We start from the raw sequence: 21,617 nt of genomic DNA, 5'->3' as shown, positions 1-21,617 counted from the left end.
CTGTTTAGTGCAGTCGGCCAATGACCTTGGCCGACCTCTAGCTGTGATGGTTTTATGTAGTGGTGAAGGCTGGAGATGCAGACAAATAAAACAGAGGGAAGGAAACAGCTTTACAGAACAGGTGTGGTAGTGATTTTGAATTTAAAGGGGGCACATTTAAAGTGACGCTCCTGTTTGTTTATCATGTATCAAATGAATCATCGTGTGAAATCAGATGGTTGCTTTAATGTAATAGAACAAGAGTAACAACAGCTTTTTTTTCCGGAATAAAAATATTTCAGCTTCACTTGTTACAATTTCAAACCAACAGATAATGTTTCAACAACATTTGTTCCTACAAATGATTTTCCAATGGTAATTAGCAGGTTGTGGAAAAGGAGATTATAGGAGGATATAAGGCCCACAGCAAGTAGTTGTGAGTTACAACACAGATATTTGCACAAAAGTTCTGGTCGAGGCCAATTACATTCACATCTACGGCCACTCGTCCCCTCCATGGCCTGGTCTCAACGCCTTCCTTTGAACCAGAGTCATTCGTCTTTGGCAAAAAAGAAACCACAGACTAAGCAGGAAAAATAATGACTTTAGTCCAAGCAGTTGGGTCCCCGTCAGACACTCTACAGTAAATATCCTTTAACAAGTACTACGTCTACATCAGACTGCAAGTAGCTTATCCAGAAGAATACAGCATCAGTAGCGCTTCATCACATTATATGGTTTAGGTAGGCAGTTATATAATACTTAGGAATCGGATCGGTGTACAAAACCAATCACACATTATACGTAAGCACACACAGTCACTGTAATATGGCTAGATATTATCCAAATACCAAAATATGACTCACAATCCATTCATTCACAGCACACATGTATGCAGTTTACAGTATCTTAAACAAACCTATACAACTATGATTTTAAACATTTAGTTATAAAAGATACAAATCTGGAACTACTTGAATGTTTTACAATTTCTAGACAAATGTACAAAAAAAATCTTAGTGAAAATGGCACTTGAACGTTGTCTGCTACATTGATGACGCCGTCTGAGAACGTTGCTGGAAGCAGTGCACCGAGCAGAGGTTTCACAGATGTGTAAATGTGTTCCTACAGGAAATCACGTTTGTCTGTTAAAAACTCTCAGAAGGTTCCATTTTAATTCGCTTGGACATCCAGCAGACCTCATCGCCTGTGAATCACTTTGAGAAAACAGCTGGTGCTGCTCAAGATGTCGAACTGTTCCTTTAAACATCTGCTTTTTCCAATAAATCACAAAACGCACAATGTGTAACAAACTGAGCTGCTCTACAAACTATTTTCACCATAAGGTCATTTAAAATAACAAAACTCATCTGTTTATTATATCGTCTATATTTATCAAACGTATGACACTAACCCTCAAATGTACATACATTTAACTATAAGTCATGTTAGCATAGAAATATATATGATTATAATCAGCATAATTCTTTTAGTATCGTGAACAACGTCTAAATTCACCCTAATCATGTAAAAGCTATGAGGCTGTAGAGTGAGAACGAGTGACCTTTTTCCTTCTCACAGAGTTGACGCGCTTTGCTTGGAGTCTTTCAGGATCACCGAGGCGTACGTCACGTTCGGAGGCGCGCACAGAATGGATTCGGACACCGGCGAGTCGGGGAAGGGGCTCGCCGGCGGGCCAGCGCGGTCCCGGAAGGGGGACGGAGGCATCAGCTCCTCCACGGCTAACTTGGCCTCCACCAGCTCGTCCTCGTCGCGGATTCGAGCGCTGCCGCACAGGTAACCCTGGAGGAGGCCCAGCTGCTCGTTCTCCACCTCCTCCCCGTCCGACGGGGAGCCGGGCTCCTCGTCGAACGGGTCGAGGTGCATGGGCAGCACCGGGTCCTGCTGGATGAGGTGGGCCTGGTGGTACACGGGCATGCCGCTGCTCGCGGCTGCCGCCGGCTGGGGCGGGCGGCGGCCGGGCTTGCCCTCGTCCTGCAGGCGGTCCATGAGGACGTGCTGAAGGATGACGCTGCTGTTCTGCAGGTGCTCGGGGGAATAAAGCTCCACCACCTCCTGGCACGCGTCCTTTATCAGAGCGCAGGCGGGCATTTGCCCGAGCGCCATCATGGGCGGCGTGGCCGGGGGGTTGTAGGCGACGGGCTCACTCTCGTCCTCCTCGGCCACGTTGTACAAAGTCTTAGTGCTGAGGTCTGAGAAGTCCAGGGCTGTGTTTTGGTAGGTATTAGTTAAGGGTTTGATGACAGCCATCTGATTGGAACCTGCTTCCTGTCTCTTCACATGCACTGACAGTCTGTGCCACATGTGATCCCCTTTTGGAGGATGTCTTGCACCTGGTTCAGACCATGACACAGACTTTCCATTAGAACTATGAACAAAATAAAGACGACTGTTACTTCACAGGAGCCCAGAGCAGTGGAGACAACATCAACATTTGTGCTTCATAGAGATATAGAATTTAAATGTTAAACTCTAGCATGTCTGCGTTCGTGGTCCCTTAGCACACAGAGATGCTTGTTTTATGTCATAACAGATTAAAGGTTGAAGCGTCTGTGCTAATTGGATACTGACCTACATCCGTCAACAGGTGATCCTATAAGAGTGAGCACAGTTAGGCGTCAGGTGCCCTCTGAGAGGTAATTACGGTAAAACCAGCATCCCTGAGGTGCCTCAGGAGCAGGACTCACGCGCTCGGCGCACCCACCTGCCGTTCCCCGCGTTCTTCTTCCTCTTGAACATGTTGAGCAGGCTGTTGCTGCGGCAGGCGACCTTGCCGTCGCCCACGTGCATGCGCACGGCGTCCGAGGTGGTGAAGGCGCTGCGCACGTTGCGCTCCGGCTTGGCGATGATGATGTACATCTTGGGCGTGAACATGCAGCCCAGCGCCACGGTGACGCTGAGGCTCACGGAGAAGGACGTGGTAATGATCTTGTAGTTGGAGCCGAAGTAGATGGGCACGAAGGCCAGCCAGATGATGCAGGTGGTGTACATGGTGAAGGCGATGTACTTGGCCTCGTTGAAGTTGGCGGGCACGTTGCGCGTCTTGAAGGCGTAGTAGGTGCAGCTCAGGATGAGCAGGCCGTTGTAGCCCAGCGGTGCCACGACGCCGAGATTGCTGGTGTTGCAGATCAGGAAGACCTCTCGGATGCTGGGGTAGGATTTAATGGGCTCAGGAGGCTCCATGACGATGAGGGTGATTTCCAAGGTGAGCTGGGCGCTGATCAGGATGAAGGCGATGACCACCTGGGCCCAGGCGCTCATGAATCTCGGTTTCCGGGTGCAGATCTTCTTCTTGCTGCCCGCCAGGATGCGAGCGATGCGGTTGGTCTTGGTGACCAGCGCCGAATAGCACATGGCCGCCGAGAGGCCCACGAGGAGCCTCTGGAGGTAGCAGGAGGCCACCGTGGGCCGGGCGATGAGGGTGAAGGGGCACAGGTAGCCCAGGAAGATCCCGGCCAGGATGATGTAGCAGAGCTCGCGGCTGGAGGACTTGACCACAGGGGTGTCCCGGTACAAGACGAAGATGAAGGTTACGAAGGACGTGACCAGGATGCCCAGACAGGAGAAGACCACCTGGATGATGGACTCTGGATTGCTCCACTCCAGGTAGCACAGGGGGATTGGCTCACAGCCTGAAAAGAGGGGTAGAAAATAAGTATTCAACGAGATGAAAGCATCTCATGAAGAGTTCCTCGTCTCAGATTCGCAGTAGCTACATAGCGAGGTTTGCACGAACGTGGTTCAGATTTTTTGGGGCTTTATTGTGTGGAGACTTTCCAAACGAATACCTTTCAGCCTGAGAAAATACAGTAAGACTCGAAGTAGGTTTTTAGCTCAGCTATAAATAAACCCCTTTCTGCTCAGGCACGGCCAGGCTGGGCTGCAGCCAGCAGCAGAGGGGGCCGGAGCAGCAGGACAAAGTAAACCACTACGTCTTTCATGGATCCAAATGAGATCAGCTCCATGCTTCATGTCGAGGACACACTTTGAATAGCGGCTTTATACCGTTTCCATGTATTTCTGAAACAACCGTGCGAGATTCAGGGTTAGAATCGTTTTCTAGTTTCTGCGTGTGTCCAACTGTCCCGCGTCGAGGGGGAAAAAATGAAACGGCGCGAAGGAAGGATGATGCGTTTACGAAAGAGCTCCGCGTTCGAATAGCGCAGCGGGCCTCCGAAAGTGGGCCAGAGGAGCGGTGAGTGAAGTAGGGCTGCTGTCGGGTGAAACGCTGAAGATGATGAATGACTCCTGGGTGTCATGGGAAAGCAATGGAAATAGGACGGAACAGGTTCCATGAAATGGCTCTGCAGAAAAATCTTAGCAGGGCAAACTGTACCGAGCACAGGTGGCGGGAGGCGCAGCCGAAGCTTTGACGAACTAAACTTTTTATGGAGGGTCTGACGAGACCAGAGAACCGCTTATCTCCGTTAGCATTAGCTGTTAGCTTTTAGCATCCCTCATGCAACAGGGCCTCAGCCTGTGACAAGTAAATTTAAAAAGAAAAGGGGGAACAGCCGAATGTTCAGTTCTACTCAGATGAGTATTTGTGCCTCTGCCCGGGTGCAACGTACAAGTACTACCGAGCAGATCAGAGTTAGCAGAGCTCACCCTCCAGCTCGTTGTCGGGCCACCAGCCCAGGTCGCACGCCTTGCACGTGAACTCGTCCTGCACGTACTCGTTGTCTTTGCAGGCCGTGCAGATCCAGCAGCAGCTCACCTCCCCCTTCCTGATCACCTGGAGGACAGAGGGGGCAGAGGCGGCCCCGTCAGGTCGTAGGAGACGGCGCTACCGTTGAGCTGAGGCCTGCGTCCCTCACCTTGATCTCCCCTTTGGAGCAGGGCTCGCTGCACACGGACCGGACCATGTCGCTGCGGTTCATCTGCGTCATGTCGTCGTCCAGGCTCAGCATGCCTTCATGCCAGGAGCCAATGTTGATGTAGTCGTACGCGCCGGGCTCCACTTGCTGGAAGTTCATGATCTCATACCTGATGTCGGAGAGGAAAACGTTACAGGACGAATGTAGCATTCATCAAGCTGCACACAGTGGCATCCATGTGAAGAGCATCACCTCCCAGGTGAGTCCCCGTTCTCATCGAACCATATGTCCTCTCCAGAAACACCCATGAAGGACGTCTTGAGCAGGAAGTCCAGCAAGTGGCTCCCGTCAACGGGCTTCATGGCGTCACAGAGCCCCACGTGGCCCGGGCACAGGTGGGTGTGCATGTCGTGCAGACCGTGGGCCATGGCATAGATGGCGTTGATCACGAAGCCCATCTTACTGTCCTGAACATAGTTGTCCTCCAGGCTTTCATAACCTGCCGCGCAGGAGAGAAGAGTAAGGATTCATGTGTGTAGAGAAAGGACAGTAAGTCATGGTACGTGTCAGGAGCACGGTGCAGGTAGACCTAGCGTGATATAAGATATTACAAAGGAGTGATAGGGTGCTCACAGATATGAATCCAATGAATCCTGTCTGAGTAGAAGCTACGTGCTTCTTTCTTTAGTGACTCTAGACTCGGCTTCATTTCTTCCCACGGCAAGACGCTCCCTGTCTGCAGGATTCAATTAGAGTCTGTCTGAAGCGCTGTGCCGCTGACACCGCGTCCCCGCGAAGCAAGAGCGAGAAAACCCACACTCCCCGCGCGTTTCCGTCAGCCGGCCCCCCGGTCGCACTGTTTTCAGACCAGCGCCAGGCGAGGAGCGCGGCGTGATGTTCCCAGCACACCCTATCAGTTCAGTGTAATGCAAGCTAGAAGCAGGGGAAGCGTCTGGAGGGGGTTGGGGGGTGGGGGGTGGGGGGGTCAAGTTCATCTGTGTTGAGTCAGAGCTGCACCATGCATTCAAACAGTGAACATACGATCCGTGGTTCATAGCTTCCCTTGGAGAACAGCACTGGTTACCAGACCCCAGAGGAGGGTTTGAATCGAAACCCTTTTATTATGTGTTTTATTGTGAGTAATGACCATTAATGGCTGACTATGCAAACAAACACACAGACAGTAAATTAATTCGAGTAGCAGCTGGGCGAGTGATGCTGGCGATGACCTAGTTTAACAGGTTCTCGGTGCCGGCGCCGGTCTCGCCCGCCGTGCGGCGAGATCCTCGGCGGCCGGCGATGCGAGGGCGTCAGCATGCGGGCCGGGGGGGGCGGGACGCGTCCTCGGCTCTTTTCAGAGTGGCCTTATCGTTGGAGTGGCTTCATGCAGCCTAAGCCGGATCAGCCAGCGACCACCTCACTCAAACGTTATTGGGCTGTTTCACCGTCTCGAGGCCAAAGAGTGTGAGAGCACAAAGTGAGATCAGGGAAGAACCAAAGGCTGGACTCTCACTAGAGCGTCAAAAACACCCCAATAGCTTCTTACATCAGAGGTCAACTGAGATTAATTGTAAGCGTGTTTCTATTATTAATTATTATGAGCAGACGTTAATGTCAGTCGGCCTCTATGTGAATTTGCCTAGCGAGGAGCGAAAAAGGTCCGTTCAAAGGGAGTCACTCACCGTCCTGGAGTTCTACACCAACAAAGTAGAAAATGATAAATAAGATCAAACACAATAAAAGTGACAGGACAGAAAACAATAACTCTTGCTCTGTTTATTCTCTATCACTACTGAGGAGAGGCTCTGCATGTATGTTTGCTGCAAAGGAAAACGGTTCAGGTCAGTGCAGAAACGGAGGAGCGATGGCAAAAACCAGAGGAAAAACAGAGGAATCTGAGTTGAGAAAAAAAAAAGAACGTGTTTGTATTTTACAGCATGCATCGTTTTTATATTTACGTTTATCCACACGCATTCACTTTGCTTACAAATGTTTTTGGGGCTGCAGCCTCATATTTCTTTACTTAACCCAAGACTGAAAACGTAAATATATAGGAGAATGTAGTTGAAAACAAAAATAAGTGTAAGCGTGACGTGGACATGTAGAGAAACGTGCTTGTCGAGCACTGTTTCAAGAAACCAAGAGGTCAAGCTTATGCATTTACTCTGTTCCTTTCTAAAAGAAAAGGGTTGCATTTACCTAGAGCATCATCCTCTGTAAAGTGGCACAGAAATGAACAATACGAAAGATATGCGTTAGCGAGTCGGCGTCGGGAGAATTCAACCCTCTGGCATCTAATCCATAATTAAAGGACGTGCTCCAGCTCACAGGGGTCTTTGGGCTTTGTCCTCTGGGCATTGAACACATCACGGCACTTCAAGACCAGCTGACGTGTAGGAAGCCGTAAAAAAGGGGGAAAACGGACCAAAAGAATGCAGGTGATGTCAGAAGGGGGGGGGGGGGGGGTACCTGAGCAGTTGCGTGCGTAGTGGCTGTTCTCCTGCGGGTGTCCGGGCAGGCGGCACTGGAAGCGGTGCTGCCAGAACTCGGGGAACCACGGGTTGCGCGCGTTGGTGCTGAGCCGGAGCTTCAGGAAGTAGTCGTCGAAGGACGAGACCTCCTCGGAGTGCAGCTTGACGGTGATGCCGCCCACGGCCTCCTGCTCGTAGCCCTCCACCACCTCCACGCGGTCGGCCCAGCCGTCACTGCGGAGCAGAGCGGCTGCCGTCAGCTGGACCGTCACTGAGCGACAACAGCGGCGCCGCTGACGTGACGAGCGCGGGATAAAATTGTGACTCGTCTAAGTGTCCTTCAGGGCTTTCGCAGCTTCTCCCTTCTGTTTCCCTGCACTCGAAATAAAATCACAAGTCCAGCGGCGAGAACTCTGGGATCATTACTGCAGCAGACAATCTGCTCCCGCCATCACATTTTGTTTTGAACACCCTTTTGTTCAGCGCTTCGGATCTCAGTTCAGTAACAAAATATGAGAAAGCAGCGCTTCATCAGCGTCACTCCAATAATGACTGGGCTTTAAGAGCGGCTCCACGAGGGCCCGACTCAAAGAAAAGGTTTCTTTTCTGCATAAACAGACACGCTTGAGTTTAAAGAGTCAGAAATCTCAGTAGCATTAAACTTTAACCGCCGCGTCAAGTCCATTAGGAAGCCTGCGTCATGCGTTCAGTCCTAATAAAGACCAGCAAACGTGGAAACATCACACAGGCTTTCAGGACGTCAGGACCAGACTGCAGAAGAAAGCTCTCAGGGACGGCTCCTGGCGCTTTGCTCAGTCTGAGCCTCGTCATAGTATTTAATTGAAACCCACAGGATGAAGCGTCGCCGGGACCAAATACCGGCCCAAATGGGTCCGCTGGCTTGGCTGACGCCTGGAGAGTGAAGTAACAGACGCCCAGAGAGTGTCAGCATCAACGGTACCTGACCATCTGCTTCTCAGCATCACCCACACACACACACCCACACACACACACACACACACACACGCACCCATCCGGCAACGAGAGCGCCAAAAACCCACAGCTCTGACGTCAACACAAGCGCCTACTGTACAGAGGGACAGCACTCATTTACTATGAACCCAGTCGTTCAGGGCAAAGAGGAGTGATTGGACCAGAACCGTCGGTTTGTGCGGCAGCAGAGTGACAGTGAACGGTGTTTATGAGCCAAACGTCTGGCAGCGCTCCTGCGAGGCACAGGATCACAACGCTGATGTCCTTTCATCGCCACTTCCAAAGCCATCGGACGCTTTCGCTTGAACATACGCTCGGGAGACGCTCGGGAGACGTGCGGCCTCTGCGGCCGCCGACCCCCCGCTGACCCCCCTCACAGGAGGAGATGGATGGCTGATGACCAGCACCGCGGGCTGTTTGTGAACGGGTTCTTCCTTTCAGTCGTCTCCTTGACCCAGAAAAGACACACACACACACACACGGAGCACACGCTGAGCCTTTACATCAGCTCATTTGTTGGCGGTTGGACTTGAAGGGAGCCGGTCTGACTCCTTCTCTCCTTTGTGGATAACGCGGCCCAACGGTCTCAGTGAATCCTCCACAGCGAGCGTTCATCTCAGCCTGGTTCCAGGTGCCTCTGCCTCAGGACTGCAGGTGAAGACGAAGCGTCTGCTTCTGCCGATGGGACCGGCTTTGATGTTGGTCGCTCCTCAGCTTACGCTGGAGGTGCTGTCCCATATTAGCCCATCCCGCCTGTGATCTGACAGGGAGCGGGAACGCTCGCTGCGTGGATGCATTATTCATCACTGACTCAAAGCGTCTCCTGCTTTCAGACCGACTCTTCTCCCACAATATTTCAGCTCCGCATGAACTTAATGCCGACCCCTCCATACTGAGACACGCTGAATATAGGAAGGTCTGCATTTCTATGTGAGGTTTGACACAGCAATGAATGCGATAATAAAGCAACAGTCAATTGAATCTCACGACCTTCGAGCTTGCGTGCGTTTTATCTAGGAACAAAGAGACAGAACGACAGACGGGCTCTAACGAACCTGCCAATTAGCAGGAACTCCCCGGCCACTCCGAGGCGCCTCATGGCCATGAGCAGCCCGCGCACCGTCATGCCCTCGCAGAAGCACACCACCACGCGGGCCTTGGGCAGGCGCTCGCGCAGCTTCCGGAGCAGCCGGTCGAAGTGCTTCTCGCCGGCGTTGCTGTAGATCTTGTCGGAGTGGGCGACGCAGAGGCCCTCCTGCGACGCCAGCTCCTTGAACACCTCCATGCCGCTCTCGCCGTAGTTGCCTGAGACGAGACGAGAGAAGCTGTGAGGAAGCAGTCATTCGTTTTAGGGGCCAGAGCGACCTGGTTATTGCGACAAACCACAGCCACTGCCTCGGTTCTGATTGGGTTTTTATCAGCTCGTTTCGCTCAGGTCCCGCGTTCCCTCCCACGCGGCTCCTTCAGGTATGCGAATCATGTCTGGTTCGCGTGGGAGGAAGCTCCATTAATCTGGGTTTAATTGTAAATGCTTTAGGAATCGTATAATTGTTTTGCAGCACATCATTCTCTGTATTTATTTATTTATTTATTCAACAGTAGCAGGAACGGTCTATATAAGTATAAAAGTCTGGGGTGTGGAGAGTCGAGGTGGTTCTGATCAGTCATTTTAAATAAAAACTGAGAAAGTAGAACCTTGTAAAAGTAGAATTAATGGCAGAGTTGTGTTTTTTTGGGTCATATAAGTGGAGCTGTGATCTCAGCTGCATAGGTTTCTTGTTTTTATGTCTTACCCTCCGTGTGAACAGCAGACACGTAGGTCCAGTTGTACCGTTTGACGATGTCCAGCAGGGCTCTGGCTTGGAGCGTGTCTGAGGGCACGACCCGGAGGAAGTACTTGAACAAGGTCTTGTCGCTGAGGTCGATGCTGGTCGCCGAGTATGCGATTTGTGGGATGTTGAAGAGCTGCAGGAGGTTTTGGACCTGAATCGCCACCGAGCTGGAGCCGGGCCCGATGACGCCCGCGATGGGCTTCTTGGTCGGTGGCGGCTGGCTGGAGGCTGAGCCCTCGATGCACCACCGGGCGCCGTTGCCGTCCTCCCGGATGGAGATGAGCGAGTCCCGTATGAACTCGATGCTCTGCTCCAGGGCCACGGAGGAGTGCCAGCACGAGTCCCGGATCTCGCAGCCCAGGGTGATGTTGGGCAACAGGTTCATGTCCGCGTTAATCCGATCCAGGGTGTGGAACATGGCCTCCACCCTCTGGATGCCGTACTGCTCGCGGACCTCCCCGCACTTCCTCTCCGCCACCTTCTCCGCCGAGGGCTGGTGGTGGACGGAGAAGAGGGCTCCGATGATGATGTCCCCGTCCATCCTGGCCACGAGGCGGGAGGCGGAGCTCGGCACCGCCGACCTCTCGTACTTGCCCTTGGACGACACAAATGCCTCGAAGACCAAAACGGGCAGGTACAAAACGCTTATGGCAGTCAGGCAAATCATATTCGACATTGTGCCGCCGGTGCTGAACATAGAATCATGTCCACCAGCTCATTGTGGAGGTCCATCGATCCTCTTCTGCTTTTCCCTCAGTCTCATCACCCTGTGTGCGAAGCGACAAGCATCATTTTCCTGTTAGAACACGTGTTGAAACTTAATGTACTTATTTAGGCGGCGTCTGAATTATAGGAGACAGTTGCAAAAACTGAATCATTTGCATTGCAAATCTAGTTTGTATATGATGCCTCACAAGATGGAGGATCTACTTCAAACGACACTGTTCTTCTCCAAAGTGTTAAACGTCAGACTGACTAAATAAATCCCTGCTTCTCCGTCAGATCACACTTAAAGCAGTGGCCTCATAGGATTAAAGTGAGCCTGAAGTAAAACAGGAGACACCAATCTCTCTACTTTGTTTGCTTAAAAGCTGAACCTGTAGAATTGACGCGAGACAAACGGGTTGAGTTTCAGCACCATGGACAGCTGCCTCCGTGGGGTCTCAGCTGATTCGCGCTTTTTCAACTTTTCAACCAAACCGCCGCCTGAGTCCGATCCGTCTGAACAGCTGTCTCCAGCTGCACGGCCGCGCGGTGTCATTCACAGGACAACGCTTTCAGCATCGCCACCCACATGCACACGCAGCCCAACTACGGTCTGACGCCGAACTGTCGCCCCCGGAGCGGATTTTCGAGCAGTTTTGGGATGCCGTCCGATGACTTTACGTACCTGCGGCAGCGGCTGGGGACGTCGCGGGGGCTGCGTCTCGTCTGAAGCAGCCAGACTCGACTCGCTCGGCTCTGCCTGTAGCACACGGTGGGACTGACTGACTCTCTCTCTCTCTCTCCCCGTGTGAGTGTCTCTCTGTCCCTCTCTGCGCTGAACGCGAGGTGCCCCCTTCTTCTCCTCTTCCTCACTGCATCTTGAAAGCGGGTCACACTTACTGCAGTGTCCCTGATTTGAAACCACGGTTCAGACGCGTCGAGACTAATGGTTCGGACCGTCGTATGATAAATAGCATTGACTGAGAAACATGTGAGGGAGTCTGAACCTAAATTTATGACGAATTTATGAGCAATTTATGACCCCAACGACCGCGCTAATACAAATAACTCTCCACCAAGCAGAACGCTGTTCATCCTCTCATAGGACAAAACTTCTTGAATTTGTCCTGCGACGTCTTTACTGTCATAGACAAATGTGATGGATTTGCAGCTGCAGCAATAAAAAGATCATAATCTGCTGCCACCGTGTGGCTTCCACCGAGTACTGCGTCTGCGTTATGTTCAAATAAAATCGAAAATAGTAACGACGGCCCACATAGATGTCGATAATTAAATAAATAAGCAACACTGTAAATTAACATTATAATATACAAAGTGTGCTGCCTACATACATTATTAATAATAAAGGTGTAATAACCGCCTTCAACTTTTATTTTCCAACATGTTCTCCTGTGATGACGACACTTCCGCCTGTAAACATGGCGGACACCAGCGTAGAACTCGCCAATAGACGTGTGTTTTGATGCTTTTCTGCTTTATTCCGTGGATCCACTGCAACATGGGGCGACTTAGATAGAAACCCGGTCGTCTGCGGGAAGCTCGAAACGTAAATGTGCTTTTTTTTACAAACGTCTATTTGTTTACAACAGAAACGACAAACCATTGTGTAGCAGCGGTGGTTGGTTCCATGCTTATGACAGAGTCCGCCTCAAAACTGTAAACAGTAGCTTGTTAGTCGACATGCAAACGAACGGGTATTGATACTAAATTTTAAGTAACATTTAGTTTAGTACATGATCTGTAAATAATGCACTTGCTAGTGCAGAGTGGCTCCAAGCATCAGCTGGATAAGGTCCTAAACCACGGTTGCACAACTATTTGTTTACTTTTAGGCTAGTTTAGACTGTAGCATGTGGTGGCATTACTGACAGATATTGCTTAAGTGATTAAACACCTATATAAACATTGGATACTTGTGTATTGATGCATACGTGGGGAGTGTGAATGTTACAGCAGCACCGGAGCCATGAGCAGCCGAAGAAAGAGGGCCCCTCCAGTGAGGGTAGATGAGGATGCAAAGCAAAGGTTGAACTGGAATATGCTGGATGATCGCAAGAACGAAGCGACCCAGAAAGACGATGACCAAACGCCGACCTGTTCCTCTGTGTCAGTTGACACCACTCCCACAGGCGCCTTCATCCCAACCACAGAGAATTCAGCAGAGTCCACCCACTCTGTGACGTTCACCGAGGAGCCGCCTGCGACGTCGTCAGAATTCGCTGCTGCCTCGGCCTCTCTGGCACTGACTGTCGCGCCGGCGTCAAGGCTGAACCCCATCTGGAGGGCGCTGATCGGGGAGTTCAGCATCCAGCCCGCTTGGCTCCCATCAGACTGTGAACAGAAAGCATTCACGCTGCACAGAATCGCTGACCAGCTCTGCCTCAGTTACAGCGACTGTGATGAGAGCCCAGGACTGCAGTGGAAGCCTGGCGAGGACACTTGCACAGCAGAGTGCAGCCTCGGTCGGATCCTCCTGGATGATCTGGACTGGCTGCAGAAAAGGAGGGTGGTGCAGCTCTGCCACCAGGCTAAAGAGGAGTCAGTCAAGGTAAACATTCAATAAATCTTCCCAATTGTAATGGATTATTAACAAATTGGCTATGCAGAATGACAATAATTAATGTTAAGTTAAATCTGGGACCTGCATTTGGCAGGTGGAGATTTACTTACTGGAAACTGGGCTTGGTAAGCCTGAGTTCCTCAGTGAGGGAAATGCTCGACTGAAAAAAGCAAATCAGCTCATGCAAAAGTTAATGGAGTATTTCTATGATTTCATTATCCCCGGTAAGTGTCTGATCCACACACACACACTTTTTGCAAACCATGTATAACCCAGAACAACATTGTATTCATGAAAAAGGGATTTCTCTGCTGTTTTGTGCATGTAGAAGTTGTAGAGAATGAGGAGGAGGACTGTGACACCGATCTGGAGAGGCAGAACGTTGAGGAGCTTTATGATTATGTCAGGCATCTGCACCAAAGGGAGAGCCAGGCGGTGACCTATGACGTCCAGCACAAGGCTCTTATTCCTGTTCTTAGACCCTACCAGAGCCAGGCCGTCAACTGGATGCTGAGGAGAGAAAAACACAGAAACAGCTCAACCAAAGGTAGCTGCTTTGCTGACCTTGTCTGCTGCAGCTGAGTTGTTGCTGCAAGTGACAAGAAGGTTTAAAATGTTTCAATTCTTTCAGAACAGTCACTGCATTTCCTCTGGAGGGAGCTGCTGACCTTGTGTGGCAAGAAGTTGTTTTACAACCCTTTTACTGGCTGGTAAGATCATGAACCCTTGTGCTGCTCACAGAAGTATACACACAGCAAACAAATGCTACCCTCTGAGTCCACTGAATCTGAAAAGACACTGACCAGTGCATAAAAATGAGTTTGGATTTACTCCTTCCCCATTATTTTTTTAGCTTAATTAGAGAGTTTCCACTGGCTGGCATTGAGTGGCCTGGTGGGATCCTGGCTGATGAGATGGGCCTTGGAAAGACAGTGGAAGTTCTGGCTCTCATCTTGTTTCACACCCGCCAGAACCTGGAGCATGAGGCCCTTACACTGCCAGTGGTGAGTCTCAGTAGGCAGCTACCATTAAAAATGCACAATATTAGTATGATGGAGGATTACAAATAATAATAATATGATTTATTCACATTGTTCTCATTCTGCAGGGAAAATCTGTGAATTATTTTGTTCCTCCTCCTCCACTTGAAAGAGAGAAGGTTGTCCACTGCAAGTCTGAAGCTCAGCCCAAAATAAAAGTGTCCTACCCAAGTATGTGAGTCCTGTTGGTCTCAGACATTGCAGCCTTTCCACGGCATTTTAGTTTGATTTTTATTTCTGTATCTACCTTCAGCTGTGCGTGTCATGCTGCTCACTGCAATAAAAGAAATGAGATCTGGCAAAGGAGCCTCAGTCAACGCCATCTTCACCTATATCCGTGCCAGCTATGGGTATGACCTGTTGAAAAACCGCAACCACATCAAGAAGACACTGGCGAAGCTAATAGATGAAGGGCTGGTTGACCGGGTGAAAGGTCGGGGCTTGGCTGGCTCATTCAAGCTGGGAAAGAACTATAAGGAGACAAAGAAGACATTAGCAGGTGCATCCAAGACTGTAAGTAGAAATGCCTCCTACTCACCAATCACCAGTGTGTTTGCTTTTTGCAAATGTTTGTTTTTTTGTGTTTAGAATCCAAAATGCACAGAGAACACACCCAGGAAAATGTTTCAGAGACGAGCTAAAGAAAAGGCAGAAGCAGCTCTTCAGAACTCTCTCACAGGAGATCAACTAGATCTGAGCTCCCCTACATCTGACTGTCCTCATCCAGAGGAGTCAGACACAAAGAAGCAACTAAATGAAAGTCTAAATGAGAAAGGGGACGAGCCAATGGATACGTCCGCAGCATCCTTACAGACGTCTCGGAATAAAAGTGATTCAGATGCACTGGACATGCTGATGATGAATGATCTACCTGAAGACAAAGGAGCTCAGCTTGATTCACAGGGGGGAACAAAAACTCCCACCAGAGCATCAGTGGTTCCCTTCAACACCCCAGACTACAGATTTGAATGCATCTGTGGGGAACTGGGCATTATCGACTGCAAAGCCCGCGTGCAGTGCATGAACTGCATGCTTTGGCAGCATGCAGACTGCGTTAACTACAAAGAGGAGAGTCTGGAAACAACACCTTTCTACTGCCCCCACTGCCTGGTGGCCATGAAGCCCGTCTCTACTGGCGCCACCCTCATCATCTCTCCAAGCTCCATTTGCCACCAGTGGGTGGAGGAAATCAACCGGCACATAAGGTCGTCCTCGCTCCGAGTGCTGGTGAGAAACTAGGTGGATCTTGTGACATATGTCTCTTACACCTCAGATAGAATGTCTTCAGTAGACTTGCTTGTACACTTCCATAAGAACATTGAGGTTTATCACTATAATCGCTTTCGAATCAGGTTTATCAGGGTGTGAAGAAACACGGCTTCATCCAGCCACACATGCTGGCGGAGCAGGACGTGGTCATCACCACGTACGATGTGCTGCGGTCGGAGCTCAACTACGTCGACATTCCCCACAGCAACAGCAAGGACGGCCGGCGCTTCCGCAACCAGAAGCGCTACATGGCCGTGCCCAGCCCCCTGGTGGCTGTGGAGTGGTGGCGCATATGCCTGGATGAGGCGCAGATGGTTGAATGTCCCACTGCAAAGGTGAGCTGGAGGAAATCCTCGTAGTCTTTAGCTGAACTGTGTAACTCCTTTTTCGCAGTGTTTGGTTTATTTTTGGTTTTCCTGCTATTTGTGCCATCAGGCTGCGGAGATGGCGCTGCGTCTTGCATCTGTCAACCGATGGTGTGTGAGTGGCACCCCTGTCCAGAGAGGCTTAGAAGGTAACGCAGAAGAAATCTTCAGTAGCAAATATTTCCATCAATTTTAGAATTGTAACAAATGCATTTTTTTTCTCAAACTGATTTTGTCCACTGCATAGATCTGTATGGGCTTGTACTTTTCTTGGGAGCTGACCCATATTGGGTGAAACACTGGTGGGACCAGCTGCTTTATCGGCCCTATCGACGTGGAAACACAGAACCACTCTACAATGTAATCGCCCAGCTATTATGGCGATCGGCTAAAAAAGACGTGATTGATCAGGTACGATCGAAAGTCGAAATCCTCTGCATCTGCGTCTAATTCCCCCCCCCCCCCCCCCCCCCACACCAGAAATAACCCTTCCCGTGTTTCTCCAGATCCAGATCCCCCCACAGACAGAGGAGGTGCACTGGCTGCACTTCTCGCCCGTCGAGGGCCACTTCTACCACCGACAGCACGAGGTCTGCTCCCAGGACGCTCTGCTCAAACTCAGGAAGATCTCAGACTGGAGCCTGAAACTCGGCAGCCTCGACCGACGCACCGTCAACACCATCCTGTGCCCGCTTCTGAGGCTGCGTCAGGCCTGCTGCCATCCACAAGCTGTGAGGGGCGAGTTTCTGCCCCTGCAGAAAAGGTGAGGGACACATGTTGTGTTATCAAGAAGAAGAAGAAAGAGGTCATTTTCTCAAGGCAGCTGCACCAGGCAATTAGTATCACATGATTAGTATGGTAATAAGCTGCAACAACATGCCAGCTATACATTGTTTATTTAGAGCTCCCTGATCTAATTTGGTTTAGAGGGTTTGTTAAGTAGGCTTCTGTGTCCCCTCCACAGCACCATGACAATGGAGGAGCTGCTCAAGTCCCTGCAAAAAAAATGTCGAGTGGAGTGTGAAGAAGCTCACAGACAATTGGTGTGTGCTCTCAATGGCCTGGCTGGGATCTACATCATCAGAGGTAGAAGACCCCGCTTGTCCTCCCTCTGCTCCCGGCTTCCCATGGGAATCAATTCAAACTAAACACAGGCCACATTTTGTGATCTCATCTTCATGCCCCCCCCAACATCCTTAAGATGTTCTGTTATAAGTCTGGGGCAACGTGCCTTAGTGTTCGAGTGTTACTAGCAATTACCGTGTTCTTTGCCATCTGCAGGAGAGTTTGTAGAGGCAGCAGAGATGTATAGAGAAGTGCTTCGTTCATCAGAGGAACATAAAGACAGGCTGAAAACAGATTCATTACAGGTGAGTAGCCTCAACATTAGGACAGATGCTGGATGAAGTATATAAGTATAGTACAAAACGCTATATGATGCTACAGTTTCTGATTACATGTTTATTGTTTTTGAAGAGGCTTCATGCTACTCACAATCTGATGGAGCTGCTGAGTGCAAAGCATCCTGGGATACCTCCTACGCTGAGAGACGACCGGTTGAGTGAAGAGGTTATTTAGAAACACGAATATACTCAAAATAACACCGGCCCTCCCCGCGGTTCTTCTTGTGCCAAAGTGAGCTTTTCTCCTGTCTTTTTCCCGTCTGGCTTCAGGCCGAGCAGCTGCGACAGCACTACATGACCAAATACGACTCGGAGGTAGCAGATGCTCATCAGGCGCTGCAGCCCGTGTTGCAGAACATCAAAGAGCTGAAACGCAAAGTGAGAAACAGCGTCTGTGTCAGTGCAGATGTGCTCGCGTAGAATTAGACTTCATGAGATTCATGAAAACTTCATTGAAAAGTGTTGCATTACCAGAAACCTGTTTTTGAAGGTTAAGCTGAACTCTCCCTGGTGGTTGGATGTGATCCAGAGGGCGACCCGCTGCGCCACGGACGAAGATCTGGTGTCTCGCGTCAAAAATGAACTGACATGCAGCTACAAACAACAAGCGCACAAGCTCACCATGGCTGACAAGTAAACGATACAGAAAACATTATATATATATAATAATATGTATAATATGTATAGCGCCCAAAGATCGGTGACTGAACAGATGTGTGTTTTCAGGTTCCGTGACGCCTGTGGTCTTCAGTTCATTCTTACCACACAGATGCAAGACCTGATGAAATCTCAAAAGACCGTGCAAGATGCAGTGAAGAGTCTGGAAGGTCCGGCTTCACAAAAAGTGATTGACGAGGCCACTGTTTGTCACCTCAGGCCTTTGAGGCTGCCGCTCAATAAGTAGGTCCCACTCATATAAAGTCTCAGTTTGGTGTTTGATGAAAATATTAAAACTTCATTCACACATTCCAGCTGCGTTTTCTGCAAAGCAGATGAACTGTTCACGGATTACGAGTCCAAGCTGTTTTCTCACACGTAAGTAAACGAATGTCGCACCCAGTCACATTCCATTAAGGACCCACACGCGACTCTTCTGAGGAAAACTATCGCTGGCAGGGTGAAAGGTCAGACGGCCATCTTTGAGGAGATGATTGAGGATGAGGAGGGGCTGGTGGACGACCGTCTGCCCACCACCAGCCGAGGCCTGTGGGCGGCCAGCGAGACCGAGCGCACCCTGAAAGCCATCCTGTCCTTCGCGAAGCTTAAGCGCATGGACTCGGAGCTGGTGGAGGAGGGCAACACCTTCATGGAGCTGTTTGAGACCTGGAAGAAGGAGTACAAGGTCGGTGCCCATACTGTACTCCATAAGGTACTTGTAAAGGCACAGTGGGTTATTTCGTGCGTCCTCTCAGGTGCTGCACGAGTACTGGATGGTGCTGCGCAACCACGTGTCGGCCATCGACGAGCTCGGCATGGCCACGGAGAGGCTGCGAGTGCGTCTGCCGGACGAGCCCAAGCCCAAACTGCTGCACATCATCGAGCCGCACGAGGTTGTTTGGAGCTGCCGTGGTCCTTCTTCCGCCTTCACTGTTGCTACTGCATTCCTGACCTCGGATCCGCTGTTGTTGTGCTTCCAGGTGGAGCAGAACCGAGTCAAGCTTTTAAATGACCAGGCCGTTGCCAAGTCTCAGCTCCAGAAGAAGCTCGGCCAGTATCTTTACCTCACAAATCTAGAGAAGGTCATTTTATATTTAGTGTCAACCCCAAGGTTCATGTATGCGTCTCAGGCCTTAAACTTCAACTTGAACATGTTTCAGTCCCAGGACAAGTCCACCGGAGGGCTGAACCCTGAGCCGTGTCCCATCTGTGCGCGGCCCCTGGGGCAGGAGGTGAGCCTTGAACCCAGCCTGTCTCAAATGAAGGAAACAGAGAACCTCTCCTTGTGTAAACGGCAAATTCCTCCAGGAATTACATGTTTAATGTTTAACGTTTGATTTGCAGCGCTGCTCACTAGCTAACTTTGAATCTTTCTGTAATACTTTGCCCTTGTCTCGTTTTCCTCTGTCCAGTGGGCAGTGCTGACGTGCGGCCACTGCTTCTGCAACGAGTGCATCGCCATCATAGTGGAGCAGTACAGCGTGGGCTCGAGGCGGCGAGCCATCAAGTGCGCCATTTGCAGGCAGACCACGTCCCACGCCGAGATCAGCTACGTGTTCACCACCCAGTCGTCCAGTCAGGACCAGGACATCCCGGTCAAGGTCAGTCGCCGTCATCAGATTTATTACAGCATTCATCAGACCGCTGTCCAACACTCGCCTTGCTGTTCGTCAGGGAAGTCACTCGACCAAAGTGGAAGCAGTGGTGCGAACGCTAAAGAAGATTCAAGTGACCGACCCCGGGGCCAAGTGTCTCGTCTTCTCTACGGTAACTACACAGTCCACGTCCTGAAAGGTTACACGTTGTTCTGGTTCTGATCCAGTTGATTTTCTTCCCCTTTCCAATCAGTGGCAGAGCGTTCTGGACATCATTGCAAAGGCGCTGTTTGACAACAACATGGAGTTCTCCCAAATCAACGGGATTCACAAATTCCAGGTCTGAATTTGTCATTGAAATCTCCCTGCACACGAGTCCACGCTGTCGCTGCCGAGCATCACTTGACCCCGACCTTGATTCACGTTCCAGGAGAATCTGAGCTCCTTCAAATACGAGGAGAAGATCAACATCCTGCTTCTTCCACTCCACACGGGCTCAAACGGACTGAACATCATTGAAGCGACTCACGTGTTGCTGGTCGAGCCGATCCTCAACCCCGCTCACGAGCTGCAGGCCATCGGCAGGGTGCACCGGATCGGCCAAACCAAGTGAGAAGCCGCTTGCACCTCGGGCTGCGTTCCCCTAGTGCTTCGTCCCGTCAGTCTAATTTGTCTTCTCTCCCCAACAGGCCGACGTTTGTCCACAGATTCCTCATTAAGTCCACTATTGAAGAAAGAATGCAGACAATGCTGAAGACCGCAGAGAAAAGGTAATGAAGTCCATTCAAAACTGGATTCAGATCTCAAATCCTCATTTAAAGCTTGCCTAATTTTTAAATTTCCCCCTTATTTTTTTGTTAACGCTTCTAGTCACACCAGCACAACCATGAAGCACTCGGAGGCCGCCGTACTAACAGTAGCCGATTTAGCGGATCTGTTTACTGAAGACACCGAACCGCTGGAGTGAATCTGAACATTGGCTGATGGCGAGCTCACACTTTGCACAAGAGGCGAAACAAATACTCTGATTTTGCACATTCCAATTTTTATAGAAATGTCCCGAAGTTATTTCCTTATAGGTATTTTAGCAAGTTAATGGCAGCAGATGTGTTTCAGCAGCTGTATCCAAGGTCAAACATCTGTTTTGATTGTTGTAACTGGTTCAGGTAAAGTATTGTTGTTGTGCATTTATATATTGTCCAGATGTAAAATGAACTAGGTCCGCAATAAATGTATTCCTACACATTATAGGAAATAAAGAGCTGTACAGAGTAGTGTGTCATGTTATTAAGGCTCCTCTCCTTCACTGCCTAGTATTGTCATTGATCTTTACTCAGTTGCTCATCATTACCTCTGGCCACTATGTAGTTTATAGTGGGATTCCCCTTTTCCAGACATCCTAACCCTCCAAATCTTCCCAAACAGGGCCAGACAGTCGAGCCTCATTTGCAAGACAAAATGAACCCCATAAACCTCATTGCAGCAATTATCTCATCGTTTTCCTATATTGCCCCTTACAAATTGTCTGGATGTGGTTAAAGGGTAAATGCGCCTTTTATTACGTTTCCTTTTCCTCGCTTTTTTAAAACGTGATGAAAATAATCTTTCCTTTAGTCTTTTACGGCCTGTTCCACCGCACACACTCTCTCGTTTGTATTGTGACCGTGCCCTTGACTTGTAATGGGTTTCTTTTTGCTCCACTGACTGGGATTCCCGCACCAGTAACGATTTTAAGACGCCCAGACAAAAGATGTTGACAACAGGGAGTTGTAGCTCTGTTCTGTTGTTTCTTCCTGTAGTAAGAAACTGCTGTAAGGTGTTTACTAAGAGGCCGTCGTCACAGTAGGCGGTAACATACGTGTTACCTTGGACTCCCTTCAATTCCTCCT

The 21,617-nt window shown here is 50.0% G+C and overlaps 2 protein-coding genes across 6 annotated transcripts; one reads left to right on the top strand and one right to left on the bottom strand.

The window, feature by feature from the left end:
• Positions 1–205: 205 nt before the first annotated feature.
• Positions 206–11,884, bottom strand: grm1b (glutamate receptor, metabotropic 1b). 3 transcript variants are annotated; one of them, XM_029139322.3, is made up of 11 exons: positions 11,504–11,883; positions 10,075–10,880; positions 9,337–9,586; positions 7,287–7,522; positions 7,017–7,031; positions 6,500–6,511; positions 5,070–5,316; positions 4,818–4,986; positions 4,609–4,735; positions 2,705–3,632; positions 206–2,368 (listed from the first exon to the last, which is right to left on the bottom strand). In XM_029139322.3, exons 2-11 carry the CDS (start codon positions 10,808–10,810, stop codon positions 1,555–1,557), a joined length of 3,534 nt encoding a protein of 1,177 aa, XP_028995155.1. In that variant the 5' UTR covers positions 10,811–10,880; positions 11,504–11,883; the 3' UTR covers positions 206–1,554. The 3 variants fall into 3 exon arrangements, with proteins under 3 accessions (XP_028995155.1, XP_028995156.1, XP_028995157.1); XM_029139324.3 differs by having other exon boundaries at positions 2,088–2,333; positions 11,504–11,884; XM_029139323.3 differs by lacking the exons at positions 6,500–6,511; positions 7,017–7,031 and having other exon boundaries at positions 11,504–11,882.
• Positions 11,885–12,229: 345 nt separating this feature from the next.
• Positions 12,230–21,000, top strand: shprh (SNF2 histone linker PHD RING helicase). Of its 3 annotated transcripts, XM_029139302.3 has the most exons (29): positions 12,230–13,387; positions 13,494–13,623; positions 13,728–13,946; positions 14,031–14,109; positions 14,253–14,403; positions 14,508–14,610; positions 14,693–14,952; positions 15,028–15,666; positions 15,792–16,043; positions 16,144–16,222; positions 16,321–16,484; positions 16,580–16,836; positions 17,038–17,159; positions 17,355–17,443; positions 17,550–17,642; positions 17,747–17,854; positions 17,967–18,109; positions 18,203–18,376; positions 18,449–18,511; positions 18,593–18,818; positions 18,889–19,026; positions 19,114–19,215; positions 19,294–19,365; positions 19,546–19,734; positions 19,808–19,900; positions 19,982–20,068; positions 20,159–20,337; positions 20,418–20,498; positions 20,599–21,000. In XM_029139302.3, the coding sequence occupies exons 1-29, from the start codon at positions 12,806–12,808 to the stop codon at positions 20,693–20,695; spliced, it is 4,971 nt and encodes a 1,656-aa protein (XP_028995135.1). In that variant the 5' UTR covers positions 12,230–12,805; the 3' UTR covers positions 20,696–21,000. The 3 variants fall into 3 exon arrangements, with proteins under 3 accessions (XP_028995135.1, XP_028995136.1, XP_055361947.1); XM_029139303.2 differs by lacking the exon at positions 13,494–13,623 and having other exon boundaries at positions 13,247–13,387; XM_055505972.1 differs by lacking the exons at positions 12,230–13,387; positions 13,494–13,623; positions 13,728–13,946; positions 14,031–14,109; positions 14,253–14,403 and having other exon boundaries at positions 14,508–14,614.
• The last annotated feature ends 617 nt before the right edge of the window (positions 21,001–21,617 follow it).

The sequence above is a fragment of the Betta splendens genome, chromosome 22 (assembly GCF_900634795.4).
Source record: "Betta splendens chromosome 22, fBetSpl5.4, whole genome shotgun sequence".
Classification (NCBI taxonomy): Eukaryota; Metazoa; Chordata; class Actinopteri; order Anabantiformes; family Osphronemidae; genus Betta; species Betta splendens.
The sequence above is the reverse complement of the archived record's forward strand: the minus strand, read 5'-3'. Positions and strand labels throughout refer to the sequence as shown.